The sequence below is a fragment of the Microcaecilia unicolor genome, chromosome 2 (assembly GCF_901765095.1).
Source record: "Microcaecilia unicolor chromosome 2, aMicUni1.1, whole genome shotgun sequence".
NCBI classification, from domain to species: Eukaryota; Metazoa; Chordata; class Amphibia; order Gymnophiona; family Siphonopidae; genus Microcaecilia; species Microcaecilia unicolor.
Genome location: NC_044032.1, coordinates 517,063,488 through 517,079,660, shown reverse-complemented (window position 1 = coordinate 517,079,660; position 16,173 = coordinate 517,063,488). Strand labels below are relative to the sequence as shown.

Sequence of the window (16,173 nt, the reverse complement as noted above, 5' to 3'; positions counted from 1 at the left end):
CAGCAACTTGCTCATGCGTGGTGGTGAAGCTGCGCATACTCTTAAAGCTGTAATAGCTTGTTTAAGCTCCACACCGGGCAAAATGGATGATATCACACGCATGTGAGAATATGGCATGCTTGCCCTTGGAGAAAGAAAGGCATATCCTTGTGCCCAATGTACTTCCTTTTTGAACTACCAAAAAGCAGTGGTTCAACCTGTTCTAGAGTCACCAGCTTTCAATACAGCCATAATAAATATAAAAAAATATAAGTCTGGGTACACTAATGCAAAGCTCTCTCATACATATTTATTATAGACATCCTGAAATCCAGACTGGTTAGCTGTGCTAGCTCCCCACCCCCTCCATTCTGCCTATGGACCTGCTAATAAACTACCACTAATGCCATGCTAGTTGAGACTAAAAGAACAAGAATGGGTTAAACTAAATGGAATATTGGCAACAAAATCTTTTTGTAAGAAAAGTAAATAAAAGGAAAACAATCTGATTCTCAACAAGGTGGCATAAAATAACAGAAAAAAATGTTTCAAAAAATACCACGGATCACAAAAAGAACTAGTAAACTGATAGTGAAGTCTAACATTTGTTTTAAACATCATAAACAGATTTAGTAAAAGAAATGATAGGGGAAGGATATGATTCAGTGCCTTTAATTACATGTTATTAATGTAACAGCTGCTAATATAAATAAAGTTGAAGCATTAGGTGATTAGACTAAAATGGATGCTTGAAGAGGTCACACCAATAAAAATGGTTACGTTATTTTGTTTTAGACTTTGCTGTAGAGGATGTTAGGGAGAAACACATAGTGGAACCATTCTTTGCGGTGATGGATCAAAGGAACTGAAAAACAATTGCTGTGAATAAATACAAGAGCAGACCAACAAGTAAATAGCAGCGATTCACTAGGACCCAATAACATTCACCCCAGAGCTTTAAGGGATCCATGCAGAAAGCTTCATGGTGGCGCCTACACTCTCCAAAATATAGAACAGGAAAAGTTCTCTACGATGACGAATCACAGAAGGCAAAAGTAGAGACTAATAGACGATTCACCACTGGAGACGTGAGTCCAACAGTCTTTATTATATCAGAGATAACGACCCGACACAGGCCGTGTTTCGACGCTAAAAAGCGTCTGCATCAGGGGTCAATAAATACACCAAGTAATGAATGCAAAACGAAGAGTCCTACTTGTATATGTGTTGTCAACTCACTGATCACGTAGCACCAAACAGAATATGCTGGATACAAACTATCAGAGCAAATGCTCTGATAGTTTGTATCCAGCATATTCTGTTTGGTGCTACGTGATATATATATCCCGTCTCCAGTGGTGAATCGTCTATTAGTCTTGGCGCCTACACTCTACTATAAACTTAATGCTACAAAACCGAGCATGCAAATTATTGCCATGTTAAGATTGTGACAGCAATTCACAGCTCCTTGCTAAAGGTCACCTTTCTGATCAGTGCCTGAGCGGTGATTGGCTTGGACACTGAGAGGAAGAATAACATTTTTAAAAAGCCACCACAAGAAGATGCAGGTAAACGTGTTGCCTCATTTTGTGTCAGCACCCCCTTGGCACCTCTGAACTGATGCCCTGATGATCCTCCTTCAAAGCAGACACTTCTTCCTGTCCGTTCCCTCCCCCACCCGAAAATATCCCTTGTGTCTAACGACATATCCCTCCACAATATGACTGACCCCCAAAAAGTTTTGAGTCTAATGGCAACCCTCTCTCCCCTCTCTGACTCGACTGGACTAAGAAAAAAAATCCCTGATGTTTAATGGGAAGCCTCCACTGATCCCGTGATCCCTTGCCTAGGCCCCCTCATTCCTTCCTCCAGCACAGTCATCTTCAAAATGGTAGCGCCCAGCCCTACTCAGTGCATCTTGAGATGCATCTGGCAGGGTCAACCTGCTATATACGTGTAAAATTCCCTTAAGTTGCAAATCCCGCAATTCTATCAGTTTAATAATATCTAACATAGTGCCACTCCCTCTCCCATTCTTCCTACCTTGTCCTACCTGAACAGTTCATAGCCTGGTTTTCTATGAATGCCTCTGTGACCATCACTAAATCCAAATCAGCCTCTACATCCAGAATGTTATTTCCCATTCTATGGGCATTAGTTTATAGTCAAAATGATTCATGCAGCTAACTTTGAGGGGCCTAGGATCAATTTTTTTTTCTACTGTATAATTGTTGTTATTTTTATGCCATTATTTGAACTCTGCTCGTGGTGCTCTTGGCTTCCTTCTCCGGATCAGCCAATCATATCCTACATCCTTTCCCTGCACAGGTAGGCTACCATGACCACCATCAACTTTGAGAACATTCTAGGAGCCGTGGCCAACCCGAACAGTAGGGTTTTGAACTTAAAGTACCCTCCAAGAATACAAAACTATAGGTACTTCTGATGGCAATCCTGAATCATGTTGTGTAGACATAAGTACATAAGTACATAAGTAGTGCCATACTGGGAAAGACCAAAGGTCCATCTAGCCCAGCATCCTGTCACCGACAGTGGCCAATCCAGGTCAAGGGCACCTGGCACGCTCCCCAAACGTAAAAACATTCCAGACAAGTTATACCTAAAAATGCGGAATTTTTCCAAGTCCATTTAATAGCGGTCTATGGACTTGTCCTTTAGGAATCTATCTAACCCCTTTTTAAACTCCGTCAAGCTAACCGCCCGTACCACGTTCTCCGGCAACGAATTCCAGAGTCTAATTACACGTTGGGTGAAGAAAAATTTTCTCCGATTCGTTTTAAATTTACCACACTGTAGCTTCAACTCATGCCCTCTAGTCCTATTATTTTTGGATAGCGTGAACAGTCGCTTCACATCCACCCGATCCATTCCACTCATTATTTTATACACTTCTATCATATCTCCCCTCAGCCGTCTCTTCTCCAAGCTGAAAAGCCCTAGCCTTCTCAGCCTCTCTTCATAGGAAAGTCGTCCCATCCCCACTATCATTTTCGTCGCCCTTCGCTGTACCTTTTCCAATTCTACTATATCTTTTTTGAGATACGGAGACCAGTACTGAACACAATACTCCAGGTGCGGTCGCACCATGGAGCGATACAACGGCATTATAACATCCGCACACCTGGACTCCATACCCTTCCTAATAACACCCAACATTCTATTTGCTTTCCTAGCCGCAGCAGCACACTGAGCAGAAGGTTTCAGCGTATCATCGACGACGACACCCAGATCCCTTTCTTGATCCGTAACTCCTAACGCGGAACCTTGCAAGACGTAGCTATAATTCGGGTTCCTCTTACCCACATGCATCACTTTGCACTTGTCAACATTGAACTTCATCTGCCACTTGCACGCCCATTCTCCCAGTCTCGCAAGGTCCTCCTGTAATCGTTCACATTCCTCCTGCGACTTGACGACCCTGAATAATTTTGTGTCATCGGCGAATTTAATTACCTCACTAGTTATTCCCATCTCTAGGTCATTTATAAATACATTAAAAAGCAACGGACCCAGCACAGACCCCTGCGGGACCCCACTAACTACCCTCCTCCACTGAGAATACTGGCCACGCAATCCTACTCTCTGCTTCCTATCTTTCAACCAGTTCTTAATCCATAATAATACCCTACCTCCGATTCCATGACTCTGCAATTTCTTCAGGAGTCTTTCGTGCGGCACTTTGTCAAACGCCTTCTGAAAATCCAGATATACAATATCAACCGGCTCCCCATTGTCCACATGTTTGCTTACCCCCTCAAAAAAATGCATTAGATTGGTGAGGCAAGACTTCCCTTCACTAAATCCGTGCTGACTTTGTCTCATCAGTCCATGTTTTTGTATATGCTCTGCAATTTATTCTTAATAATAGCCTCCACCATCTTGCCCGGCACCGACGTCAGACTCACCGGTCTATAATTTCCCGGATCTCCTCTGGAACCCTTCTTAAAAATTGGAGTAACATTGGCTACCCTCCAGTCTTCCGGTACTACACTCGATTTTAGGGACAGATTGCATATTTCTAACAGTAGCTCCGCAAGTTCATTTTTTAGTTCTATTAATACTCTGGGATGAATACCATCAGGTCCCGGTGATTTACTACTCTTCAGCTTGCTGAACTGACCCATTACATCCTCCAAGGTTACAGAGAATTTGTTTAGTTTCTCCGACTCCCCCGCTTCAAATATTCTTTCCGGCACCGGTGTCCCCCCCAAATCCTCCTCGGTGAAGACCGAAGCAAAGAATTCATTTAATTTCTCCGCTACGGCTTTGTCCTCCTTGATCGCCCCTTTAACACCATTTTCGTCCAGCGGCCCAACCGACTCTTTGGCCGGTTTCCTGCTTTTAATGTATCTAAAAAAATTTTTACTATGTATTTTTGCTTCCAACGCTAATTTCTTCTCAAAGTCCTTTTTTGCCCTCCTTATCTCCGCTTTGCATTTGGCTTGGCATTCCTTATGATCTATCCTGTTACTTTCAGTTGGTTCTCTTCTCCACTTTCTGAAGGATTGTTTTTTGGCTCTAATGATTTCCTTTATCTTACTGTTTAGCCACGCTGGCTGACGTTTAGTCTTTTTTCCCTTTTTTCTAATACGTGGAATATATTTGTCCTGAACCTCCAGGATGGTGTTTTTAAACAGCATCCACGCCTGATGCAAGTTTTTTACTCTGCGAGCTGCTCCTTTCAGTCTTTTTTTCACCATTTTTCTCATTTTGTCGTAATCACCTTTTCTATAGTTAAACGCTAGCGTACTTGATTTCCTAGTTTCACTTCCTTCAATGCCAATATCAAAACCGATCATATTATGATCACTGTTATCAAGCGGCCCTCGTATCGTTACCCCCTGCACTAGATCATGAGCACCACTAAGGACTCAAAGATTAAGAGGTCAGGATTCCTCCCTGCCTGGCCATACTATCATGGATTGGGCCTCTCATATGGTTGTACTGGCACAAAGGGATAGGGCAAAACTTATCCCCCCCCCCCTTCTTGGGCACCTCATAATAAAATGAAATAGCAATCCTGGCCTTGCTCATCCAGAAGAGCTGGACGCATCGGATCACAGATCATGCAGGTAAGTCAAAGTCTTGACCACAGCCTTCATCTTCACAGGGGATCCACAGGACAAAATCAAAAAGGCATCAAAGGGGATCCACAACCTTCAGTGTGTAGTTAAGTTGAACCATGTTGAGCACCCACTGATCTGGGCTCAGAGGTAAACATCCAGAGGTGCCCCAACCTCTTACCTGCTACTGTTCAAAACGGGTCCAAAAATTCTCATTGCCTTCTTTTGCCCACAGCAGACTGGGAGCGAGAGCTATCCTGGGAGCTGTAGACTCCCTGAAAGGGTGATTTTTCTTGAAGCGTCCCTGGAGCGCTGAAGAGGAGGAAGATGCTGCTCTGGACAATTAAAAAAAACAGCCCCCATTCGGAGGAACAGGATTTATTCAAATTCCCGATGGAGCCAGATGGCATACATCCAAGGGTACCGAAGGAACTTAGGGAAATTCTGGCAGCTCCACTGGCTGAATTATTCAATGCTTCTCTAGAATCATGTATGGTCCCAGAGGGCACATGTAGTCCCTCTCCACAAAAGCGGAAGTAAGGAGGAGGCTGTGAACTACAGGCCAGTAAACTGATTTCTGTTGTAAATAAATTAAAAGAAATGTTTTTAAAACAGAATAGTGAAGTTTTTTTTATAGGATTCAGTAATTTGTATTACTTACACTTAATACACGTGAGAAACACGAAGTGAGAGACCAGATGATTGTGTAAAAGACGAGTTTGAGAGCCGTTTTATGAGGCTACATTCATCGTACAACCCACGCAATCCGTGGAAACATCATGCACGTTTATGGAACTGCTTATAGCACACACTGAGGGTTTTCAGGTATATCTTTATGCAGGGAGTCGACATGCATTGCAAGTTCACCGTGCATATCAATTCAGAATAGACCTTAAATCCCGAAAGCAACACTGAACTTCCAGGGTAAGGCTCTTCAGGTTCACTGACTCCAATTCTTCATTGTCCTCAGAACCATTATGAAGATTTTCCGTCTGGGTCGGTTTCGGCGATGTAGGCTGCGAGGACTGCTGTGTGGTATCCTCAGACCCAGTCCTAAGAAGTTGTCCAAGAGTCTCCATTACATCGGCCGCTTTCGACTTCTGAGCCATCAGGGAGGATAAGCTGCTCAGACTATAGGAAAGTGGTGATGTAAAATCCCCTATGTTGGGAGATATGAGCTTTGAATCAGGAGGGATGGTTAGAGCCCAAAATCAGGCACCCACTCAGGAAGCAGACGTCACTTCCTCCCCCAATATGGCTAATTCTTATTGTCTTATGCACACTCTTTCCTGAGAGTGGGTGCATGCACAAACCACTGTGCATGAGTGAAAACTGAGCATGTGTTAATAATACAGTCTCGGGAAAGAGCATGCACTCTTCATAAATAGTGCATATTCTTCTGTAAAAGAGTGTAACGACATTGCTCCCATAATAACAGAATGAAGGAAAATAAATAAACAAACAAACAAACAAAAAAGACATTCCCAGAAACGGCACAGGAACAACAGAAAACAAAATGTTCTGGATGCACACCCCTAAAGGTCGTAAGGAGTGGAGGAGCGGATTTGGGGGGGAGGAGGGGGAGGGAAGGGGGAGGGAAGGGAAATTGAAAATGTTGGAAAAAACAATGCAAGTTGAGTGGTTAGAGCAGCTGTTGTGTACTTGCATCGTTATCACAACAAAGGTTTTGGACAAGTCCCTACAAAAGACAAGTTCATTAAGAATTAGCCAGTACAATTTTTGGACTACTACTTTTTACTTCTGGGAATGAGCAACAGGTAATGGATTTCCACTTTAGTACCTGATGAGTACTTTCTAATCACCCAGTTTGGTCATGGTCAAAGAGAAAACAACTGAACTGATAGACCACTAGTCTAACCCAGCATGCCATCTTTTATGGTCTTACATAAATATGAAAAAGCAGAAAGCACCAGGAATCCGCCCGAAGGGCTGGCATAGCACAAGGTACTGGAAAAGGCTACTACTTGCAATGCCCCACCCTCCAAACCCCCCCCCCCCCCCAAACTGTTTCTTCTCAATAGCATTGTAGAAAATGTGTTCGGTGAAAAGACATTGCCTGGAGTTAAACTAGAAATTCTGTGCATATGGGGGATAACTTTATAATTGGACACCCAAATAGGAAATGCAGATAAGCATTTATATTATATACATACACAAGTTCTAATTTTGTCCCAAGGAATGCTTATGCATTGCATAAAAGTAGGTGCTGTTTTCTAAGAGCCTACTTTGATGATCGTACAACCTCAGACAATTTTACAAGAACTTCATGAAAACCGCTTGTAAATTTACTCCCTTGATGCTTATTAATGCTTTGTCTTTGACAAGACCCACTAAGATGAAAACTCTGATTTGAAGGGGCAATTGCAATTTTGGTTACCATATAAATTCTATATAATCAAATGAGAGAGAGAGTTGTTTTCTTACTTTATATAGATAACACCCTGCTTCTCCGGTGAGGCTCAAATTATATATCTATACCAACTAAAATCCACTTATTAACAAGTATGAGAATATCACCACTGTTCTGCAAACCGAACTTTACAAGGACATACCAGGGAAGCCTTCAACACTGGAACAAGTCTGTGTAATAAAGGAACAGTTTTTTCTTCAGCTCCATTAACCATTAGTAATTCCTTAAAACCTTCTTTGGAAACAAATGTGTAGGGATGCTTTGTTTCTCTTAAACCCTGTGGAAAAATAAAAAATCATCTTGGCAATTAAATGGTGCTTGTACATAAGACAGCATTCCACTCTGTAAACCTGGTTCTGCTTGCAAAACTCCAGAAAACACACAAACACCACCTTGTGGACTCATCAAGTACAGTTAGCTGCTGTGACAATAAAACTAAGGCTGTCTTTTACTAAAGCTTAGATTGAGTTATCTGCAGCAGGGCCCATTTTATTCCTATGGGCCCTGCTGCAGATAACGCTTTAGTAAAAGTCACCTTAAATGATCCTATTTAGCAGCAGGTATCTGGCTATAATAAAATGAATGCCTTGTAGACAGGGGTGTGCTGGTAAATTTTTAACAACGGGTTCTCTCTCTCCGGGCATAGCCGGCCCTGAAACTTTTTTTTTTTTTGGGGGGGGGGGGGGGGGGGAATACATGCCTCTCTCTCCCCTCCCTTGTGCAGGCACGCTAGGCATACTTTGCCGAGCCCCACCAGCCAATAAATGGACTGCCACCATTCTCTGCTGCTTGTTTCTGGCTCTGAGCAGCATGATGGAACCTTCTTGTGCTTGCATGAAAAGTCCCAGCCTGATGCTCAGAGTCAGAAACAAGGAGCAGGGAGCAGCAGCAGTCTATTTACTTGGCTGGTGGGGCCAGCATCACTGCCAGCAAAGTAAAAGAGAATTCAGGAGGGGGCCCAAGCCTACATTTTGGGAGTCAGTTGTTAAAGTAGCCATGGGGAGGCCTACTTTAACAACCGGTTCCCAAAATTCTTAAAAACTTAACAAACGGCTCTCGCGAGCCTGTGAGAGCCCGCTCCAGCACACCACTGCTTGTAGAATATATTGCCCCATTTAACCACCTTTGTCAGCATTCATTTCGACATGCGCCTTAACCTAGAGCAGGTATCAACTGCCAAAAAAGAGTTTTTAAAATTAAAATTCAGCATTTATCCAGCGGCCAGTTTCCTATTATTTAAATACAATTTCCACCTGAAAAGCATCCTTTCAATACAGTCAGACTAGCAGGTTGGGTCCATGTCAATCCTATCAGTGTTAAAGTAAACCAGTTTCATGCATTTGCTTCAATTTATGGGCAGGGCCTTTTGTAGTTAAAGACACCATCAACTGCAGATCACTGTAATTTTACTCACTTGTACCCTATAAAAATTACTGTATTGTCACTGCAATACTGAACATAGTACAGTCAGACACACAGCAGTAAGCTTACCTTAAACTATTTTACTTAAAAACAAACCTCTAGTAATTTGTAAAAGTCTAAGTGTCGCATCTTCCAATCAGTTTGTTCTTTAATCTCTAGGCCCCTGATGGCGAACCTATGACACGCGTGTCAGCACTGACACGCGTAGCCATTTTCGATGACACGTGGCGCCGCCGCAGAGTGGTCCGCCCTCCCTCCTCGCTCCCGGAAACTAACCTTAAAGCCTCCTTTCACGTCGCAGCAAGCAGCAGCAGGGCAGGCCACTCCTTCCGTGTCCCGCCCTCGCCTGACGTAACGTCCGCGAGGGCGGAGCACAGAAGGAAGGAGGAGAGGTCTGCCCTGCTGCTGCTTGCTGCGACGTGAAAGGAGGCTTTAAGGTTAGTTCCGGGCCCGGTAGCGGGTGGAGGGGGGCCCCGGCGACCTCGGTTGGGCAGCGATCTCGGGTAGGGGGGGGCCCGGGGGCGGTCCTAGTAGCAGTGAATTTTCTCGAAGTGACACACCACCCGAGTTGTGCTCGGTTTTTTGGCGAATTTTGACACACCAAGCTCAAAAGGTTGCCCATCACTGCTGTAGGCTAACCCTCAAGGAAGAGCAACAGGCCTTTCCAAAGGAGTTTTATTGCAGAAAACAGACTGAGAAAAGAGAGACCTCAATATATTTCCACTCAAAACTCCCTGTATTTTATACGTTTAGTGCACTCCTTTTCATTGGTCGCTCAAGGAGAGTTATAGCTGGGTATGATAGATATACTTTAATTTCCAAGTGATGGCTAACACCGATTAGCTTGGTAGACCTCGAGTCACTTAAAAAAAAAGATAAAAATACACTCCTCTGATGTACTAATGACAACACAGGAAACTTGTGAATAATCAGAGTACAAGTAGGTCAATTGTGTGATGTCCAGCAAATCTCCCAACAATTTCAGGAGTGGAGGAGGAGCCTAATGGTTGGTGCAGCAATTATACCTTGCTATTAATTTGTCCTACTTTGTCTGCTGTATTTTCCAGGCTCCTGGTGATAATTCCTACTTGCTGCTAGCTGGTCTGGCCCACCCTGGGGGCTTAAAAATCAAGACATCCTTGAGGGTGCACTGAAGGAGTGTGCATAAGGAGCGGGATGTGCTCCTTTGTGCAAGATGCTGTTTTATGTAGTTTTTTGTTTTTAAATTTTTGGCACCTTCACGTTGTGCGCCTTTTATCATGGCCCATCATGGCCCAGTGTTCTGGGGTAAAAGACCGCCTAAATTTAACTTTTCGGCTCGACCTCCTGTAAGGACACTGTCATCGATCCGCTCCATGCTGGTTAGTCTTTTTAATGTTCATTCACTTAGAGGAAAACATCATTTGGTTAAAGATTTGGTATTACAGCTTAACCTGCATATTCTTTATCTTGTGGAAACTTGGTTGAAGGATGCAGACTTTGCATATTCGATTCAGGCTGCCCTGCCCGGTTATTCTCATTACTTTGTCTGGAGGAGTGGTGGGTTAGCAGTCCTATATAGATCATCACTTTCTGTACAGTTTCCAGAGTCTGATACCCATGGATTAATTGAATCTTTATTCATATGGGCAAGTCATTTTGCTACTATATCAGCTGCCTCCAGTCTCTTCAGGATCTCTTTTGGCTTTGCAAACAATTTTAGCTCACCATCTTTTACATTCCTCTAATCTGATAGTAATTGATGACCTAAATTTACATCTAGATTGTTCAACTCCTTTTTCAGCTGATTTTTTTGTCCTTCGTTCAAGAAGTGCAGCTACACCTATACCTTCAGACAGGCATAAGCTGGATATTACATTATCTTCTGATAATTTTCCAGGTTGCTTTCTACACCGAGGGTACACTCACTGACAGACCTCATAGATCTACCAACCTGAAACAGAATCGGATCATCACGATCATATCTAAACCTACACTACCCAAATTGCAAAGGACTTAAATACAAAACAACTTATGCATCCTGCTTCTCCTACATAAGCACACAACTATGGAATGGACTCCCAAAAGCTGTGAAAACAATCCATCACCATCTAAACTTCAGGAAATCACTAAAAACCAACCTCTTCAAAAAGGCTTACCCCACCGATTCACTGTAAATCCCCACACCCAGCAACACAGCATAACCAATGATCTTACTGGACAATATACAATCTACATTCCCTCCGACCCTCATGTTGCCTGATACACACCTACCTCATTAGACCACAATATAACCTGTATTTGTTATCAACCGAATTGGCGAATGCCATTACGGTACTATGTAAGCCACATTGAGCCTGCAAATAGGTGGGAAAATGTGGGGTACAAATGTAACAAATAATAAAAATATTCTGATCATTCTCTTGTGTTCTCACTACAGGGCTACCTGACTTTTGAAGCACACCAGATACTTATGAGGTACATTCGGAATCTGACAGCTCTCACAGAAGAATCGAAACATCAATGTTTTGATCTGTCTGTAGGACAATTTGACTGCCTTGATTTTAGATAACCAGGTGGAGACCTGGAATCGGGCCCTAGTTACTGTTTTAGACAGAGTAGCTCCACTTAAGTCCTGCACACCTCTACACAATCTATTAGAAAATGGGAACTCTGGTTCTCAGATCATCTCAAACTAGTAAAACATCAGCTTCACCACTAGGAGAGGCAATGGAAGGAGGATAGAACAGACATCCTTAACATTAAATTTAGGGAGACCTCTTCCTTCTATAAGCAGGAGATTTATACTGCTAAAAAAACAGTTATTATTCAAACCTTATCACTATGGGACTTGACATCACCAGTCTCAGATGATGTTATTCCATCCGCTCTTATAGCGGGTGACCTAACCAACAATTTTCTGGGAAGATCCTGTTCTCTCTTCTCCCCCTACATCCAGATATCCGAGGATTCTCTGCATATCGAGAAGCTTCAAGGAAGAATACTGAGCCCCTTCGTACTATCTATGAATAGCATACATGTGCAATTCCAGGCACTTCTGTCAACTACCCTGCATAATACAGCTTTCATTTAGCATATATTGTTTCACATTTTACCAAGCCTAGAATGCACTGGAAAGCACACCTCAGGGTTAGAAGTCATTAAATCTGAAGTCACAAAGTGTATTTTCCTCTCACACATCATTCATGCAAATTAGCCATTCAATATGACAATTTTTTTAAAACACTTGGTTGGATCCTGCAAAAAGTAGAACCAAACACTCAGGACTTGTTTCTGTAAAACGCTGAGGGTGTATTACAGAGATTTGTAGCACTCTAGACATGGGAGCAACAAGTGAGGTAATTAAATTTGCTGATGACACAAATTTATTCAAAGTTGTTAAATCACAAGAGGATTGTGAAAAGTTACAAGAGAACCTTATGAGACTGGGCATCTAAATGGCAGATGGCGTTTAATGTGAGCAAGTGCAAAGTGATGCATGTGGGAAAGAGGAACCCGAATTATAGCTACGTAATGCAAGGTTCCACATTAGGAGTCATCGACTGGGAAAGGGATCTAGGCGTCATTGTTGATGATATGCTGAAACCCTCTGCTCAGTGTGCGGAGCCAGCTAAGAAAGCAAATAGAATGTTAGATAGTATTAGGAAAGGAACGGAAAACAAATGAGGACGTTATAATGCCTTTGTATTGCTCCATGGTGTGATCGCATCACCATGTGTTCAATTCTGGTCACCGCATCTCAAAAAAGACATAGTGGAATTAGAAAAGTTACAGAGAAAAGCGACGAAAATGATAAAGGGGATGGGACGACGTCCCTATGAGGAAAGGCTAAACTGGCTAGGGCTCTTCAGCTTGGAGAAAGCAAGGTTGAAGGGAGATATGATAGAGGTCTATAAAATAATGAGTGGAGTAGAATGGGTAGATGTGAATCGCTTGTTTACTCTTTCCAAAAATAGTAGGACTAGGGGGCAAGCAATGAAGCTACAAACGAATTGGAGAAAATATTTCTTCACTCAACATATAATTAAACTCTGGAATTCATTGCCAGAGAATGTAATAAAAGCAGTTACCTTAGCGTGGATTACAAAACATTTGGATGGCTTCCTAAAGGAAAAGTCCATAGACCATTATTAAAATGGACTTGGGGAAAACCCACTGCTTATTCTAGAATAAGGAGCATAAAATGTATTGTACTGTTCTGGGATCTTGCCAGGTACTTGTGACCTGGATTGGCCACTGTTGGAACACAGGATGCTGGGCTTGATGGACCTTCGGCCTGTTCCAGCATGGCAATGTGGAGGAGCAGCCTAGTGGTTAGTGCAGTGAACTTTGATTCTGGGGAACTGAGTTCGATTCCCACTGTAGCTCCTTGTGTCTCTGGGCAAGTCACTTAACCCTCCATTGCCCCTGGTACAAAATAAGTACCTGAATATATGTAAACCACTTTGAATGTAGTTGCAAAAAACCTCAGAAAGGCGGTATATCAAGTCCCATTTCCCTTTCCCCACATATATAAGCAAAATATGAATACATTTGTACAATAAAATGATGAAATAAAAATCATTTACCTCTGCTAAAGTAATCAGAAGAGGATCAAATGGAAGAGTTTCTGGAAGATGTTCCCACTGTAATTTGTGCTTTACAGAGCCATGAACCAACCTAATCCAAAACATAGTAGTAAACAAACACTTATACAAGGGAAATACACTCTCAAAGTAAGAAAACAGTCTGAAGACAAATGATTAAATTTGTCTGAAACAGATTCATTACCTCTCTCATTACCAAATAGCAGTGTACATAATACCTGATGGTCCATCAAGATACCTATATGGTAATGAAGTTTGTTCAGATTACTGGTGTTAACATTTGAACTACTGTATATGTTATCTGGAGGCTGATCATAAATAAAACTTTAATCAATTATTCAAATGCTTATTCCCTGTTAAAATTGGATGAGAGAATAAATTATGCCCAACCCACAAAAAAAAAAAAAAAACAGAACTAGTCTGGACAAAAAAAATCTAATATGAATTCCTCTTCCTATTTTATTTCTTGAAGAACCTCAGTTTCAACAGAAAACTAGAAGTAAAAGTAGGCGTAACAGTAGACACAGACCTAAACATGCATTTTGTTCTAATCAGCTACTGAACACACCTTGGTTAGTAGGAATGGTAATGTACCTTTTATTAAGGACCTCCCGCATTAAGTATGGCCTCAGCAAAAATGTCAATTACAATGGTATCCCAAAGCAGCTTATAACAGCAAAATTCTTAACAGGGAACTGCTCCTTTAAATATCCTTACCCCAACTGAGCACAAACCCTCATTTATAGAGAAGTATGGCTGCCTCTTGGCTGCTTCCTTTGCCTTTCCAGTCACATTTGTTCAAAAACAGAAACAAATTCTCTACTCTTGCTTACAAGCCATTTCCCCTTATTCCAGTTGTAGTTTAGCTTTAGGATTTAGGCTTACGTAGCACACCACCCTCACCTGTAGTAGGCAAACCTTACCTTCCACAGCCACCCATACTGCATAACCACTGCAACTAAAAAGCAATACAAAAAACAAAACCTCTCAAATAAACTTAAACTCTTATCTTAAAAGATATCTTGAATCAATGGCAGCAAGGATGGGTCCCTCTGCACCTATTTCCATGTTTGGCTGAAGTCCCTCTGTCTGTTCCCATAGTAGGTCTTAGACTTGCCCCTCCCCTGCAGGACTCTAGGGAATAATTTATAGGATGCTAGGGCAGGGGTAGGCAACTCCAGTCCTCGAGAGCCGCAGGCAGGTCAGGTTTTCAGGATATGCAGGAGATAGATTTGCATACCATGGAGGCAGTGCTTGCAAATCTATCTCCTGCATATTCATTGTGGATATCCTGAAAACCTGACCTGCCTGCGGCTCTCGAGGACCGGAGTTGCCTACCCCTGTGCTAGGGGAACTGGTCCTCCTCTTTCTTCCCAGTATGCTCAGGGGCTTTTGCCGAGTCATTCCCCTATGACTACCTTAGTTCTGAGGAACTAACAGAGCTAGAACTAAGGTAGTCACATTCTGAGAGACACTAGCGTGGTACATTATGCAAAAGCTTAATTCTGGCTAGCTCAGATCACATCAGAGTTCTTAAGCATAAACTTTACTTTTTAAAAAAACAACAACAAAAGTTTGCAAATTATATTCTTGTTGAATTCTACTTATAAAAACAAAATAGACTTTTGATTAGAAGTAAAACCTGAATCGTGCTTTTATGAGTGTTTGATGCAAAGGGCTTGCATAGCTACACAGAAGACATCAGGCTAAATGGATGACAGATTGATAATTTTTAAAATTTATATACCACCCATAATTAGGTGGTTTCCAACACTCAGCAATAAAAAAAGGTCCAGTCCAAATGAGTTTAAAAAACATATTGTCACAAACAGTTCTAAACTGTGGTAAACTGCTACAATGACGATTTATAATTATCCACTGAAATTTGTAACTTTGGAGTTTTTAGATCTTGTATACCTTATTCCTTTCTAACGGCTGTTGAGTTTTAATCAGGAAGATGCTGGAGGGCCTTGGACACCTGAGCATCAGCAGGAGAGCACCAGCAGGCTTATTTTTGAAAGAGAAGGACGCCCCTCTTTCGATACAAATTGGGAGATGGGCGTCCTTCTCACAGGGTCGCCCAAATCAGCATAATCGAAAGCCGATTTTGGGCATCCCCAACTGCTTTCCGTTGCGGGGATGACCAAAGTTCACAGAGGCGTAGTGAAAGCGGGACTTGGGCGTGCCTAACACATGGGCGTCCTGGACCCATAATCGAAAAAAGAAAGGCCGTCCCTGACGAGCACTTGGATGACTTTACCTGGTCATGTTTTTCTTACAACCAAGGCACAAAAAGGTGCCCGAAATGACCAGATGACCACCGTAGAGAATCGGGGATGACCTCCCCTTACTCCCTCAGTGGTCACTAACCCCCTCCCACCCTCAAAAAATATCTTTCAAAATATTGTCAGCCTCAGATGTCATACTCAGCTCCATGACAGCAGTATGCAGGTCCCTGGAGCAGTTTCAGTGGGTGCAGTGCACTTCAGACAGGCAGACCCAGGCCCATCCCCCCCTACCAGTTACACTTGTGGTGGTAAATGTGAGCCCTTTAAAACCCACCATAAACCCACTGTACCCACCTATGTTAGTGGTGTACACTTGTAGGGAGTGGGCTTTTTTTGGGGGGGGGGGGGGGGGGGCTCAGCACACAAGGTAAGGGAACTATGCA

At 42.6% G+C, this 16,173-nt stretch overlaps 1 protein-coding gene across 2 annotated transcripts in view; it reads right to left on the bottom strand.

The window, feature by feature from the left end:
- PACRGL (parkin coregulated like) overlaps nt 1–16,173 on the bottom strand; it is a 55,333-nt gene that overhangs the window by 25,177 nt on the left and 13,983 nt on the right. For both annotated transcript variants that reach the window (XM_030191233.1, XM_030191234.1), the window contains 2 exons: nt 13,485–13,575; nt 7,637–7,771 (listed from right to left, as the gene is read on the bottom strand). In XM_030191233.1, coding sequence (XP_030047093.1) covers nt 7,637–7,771; nt 13,485–13,575 — 226 coding nt within the window. The remainder of the gene's footprint in view (nt 1–7,636; nt 7,772–13,484; nt 13,576–16,173) is intronic.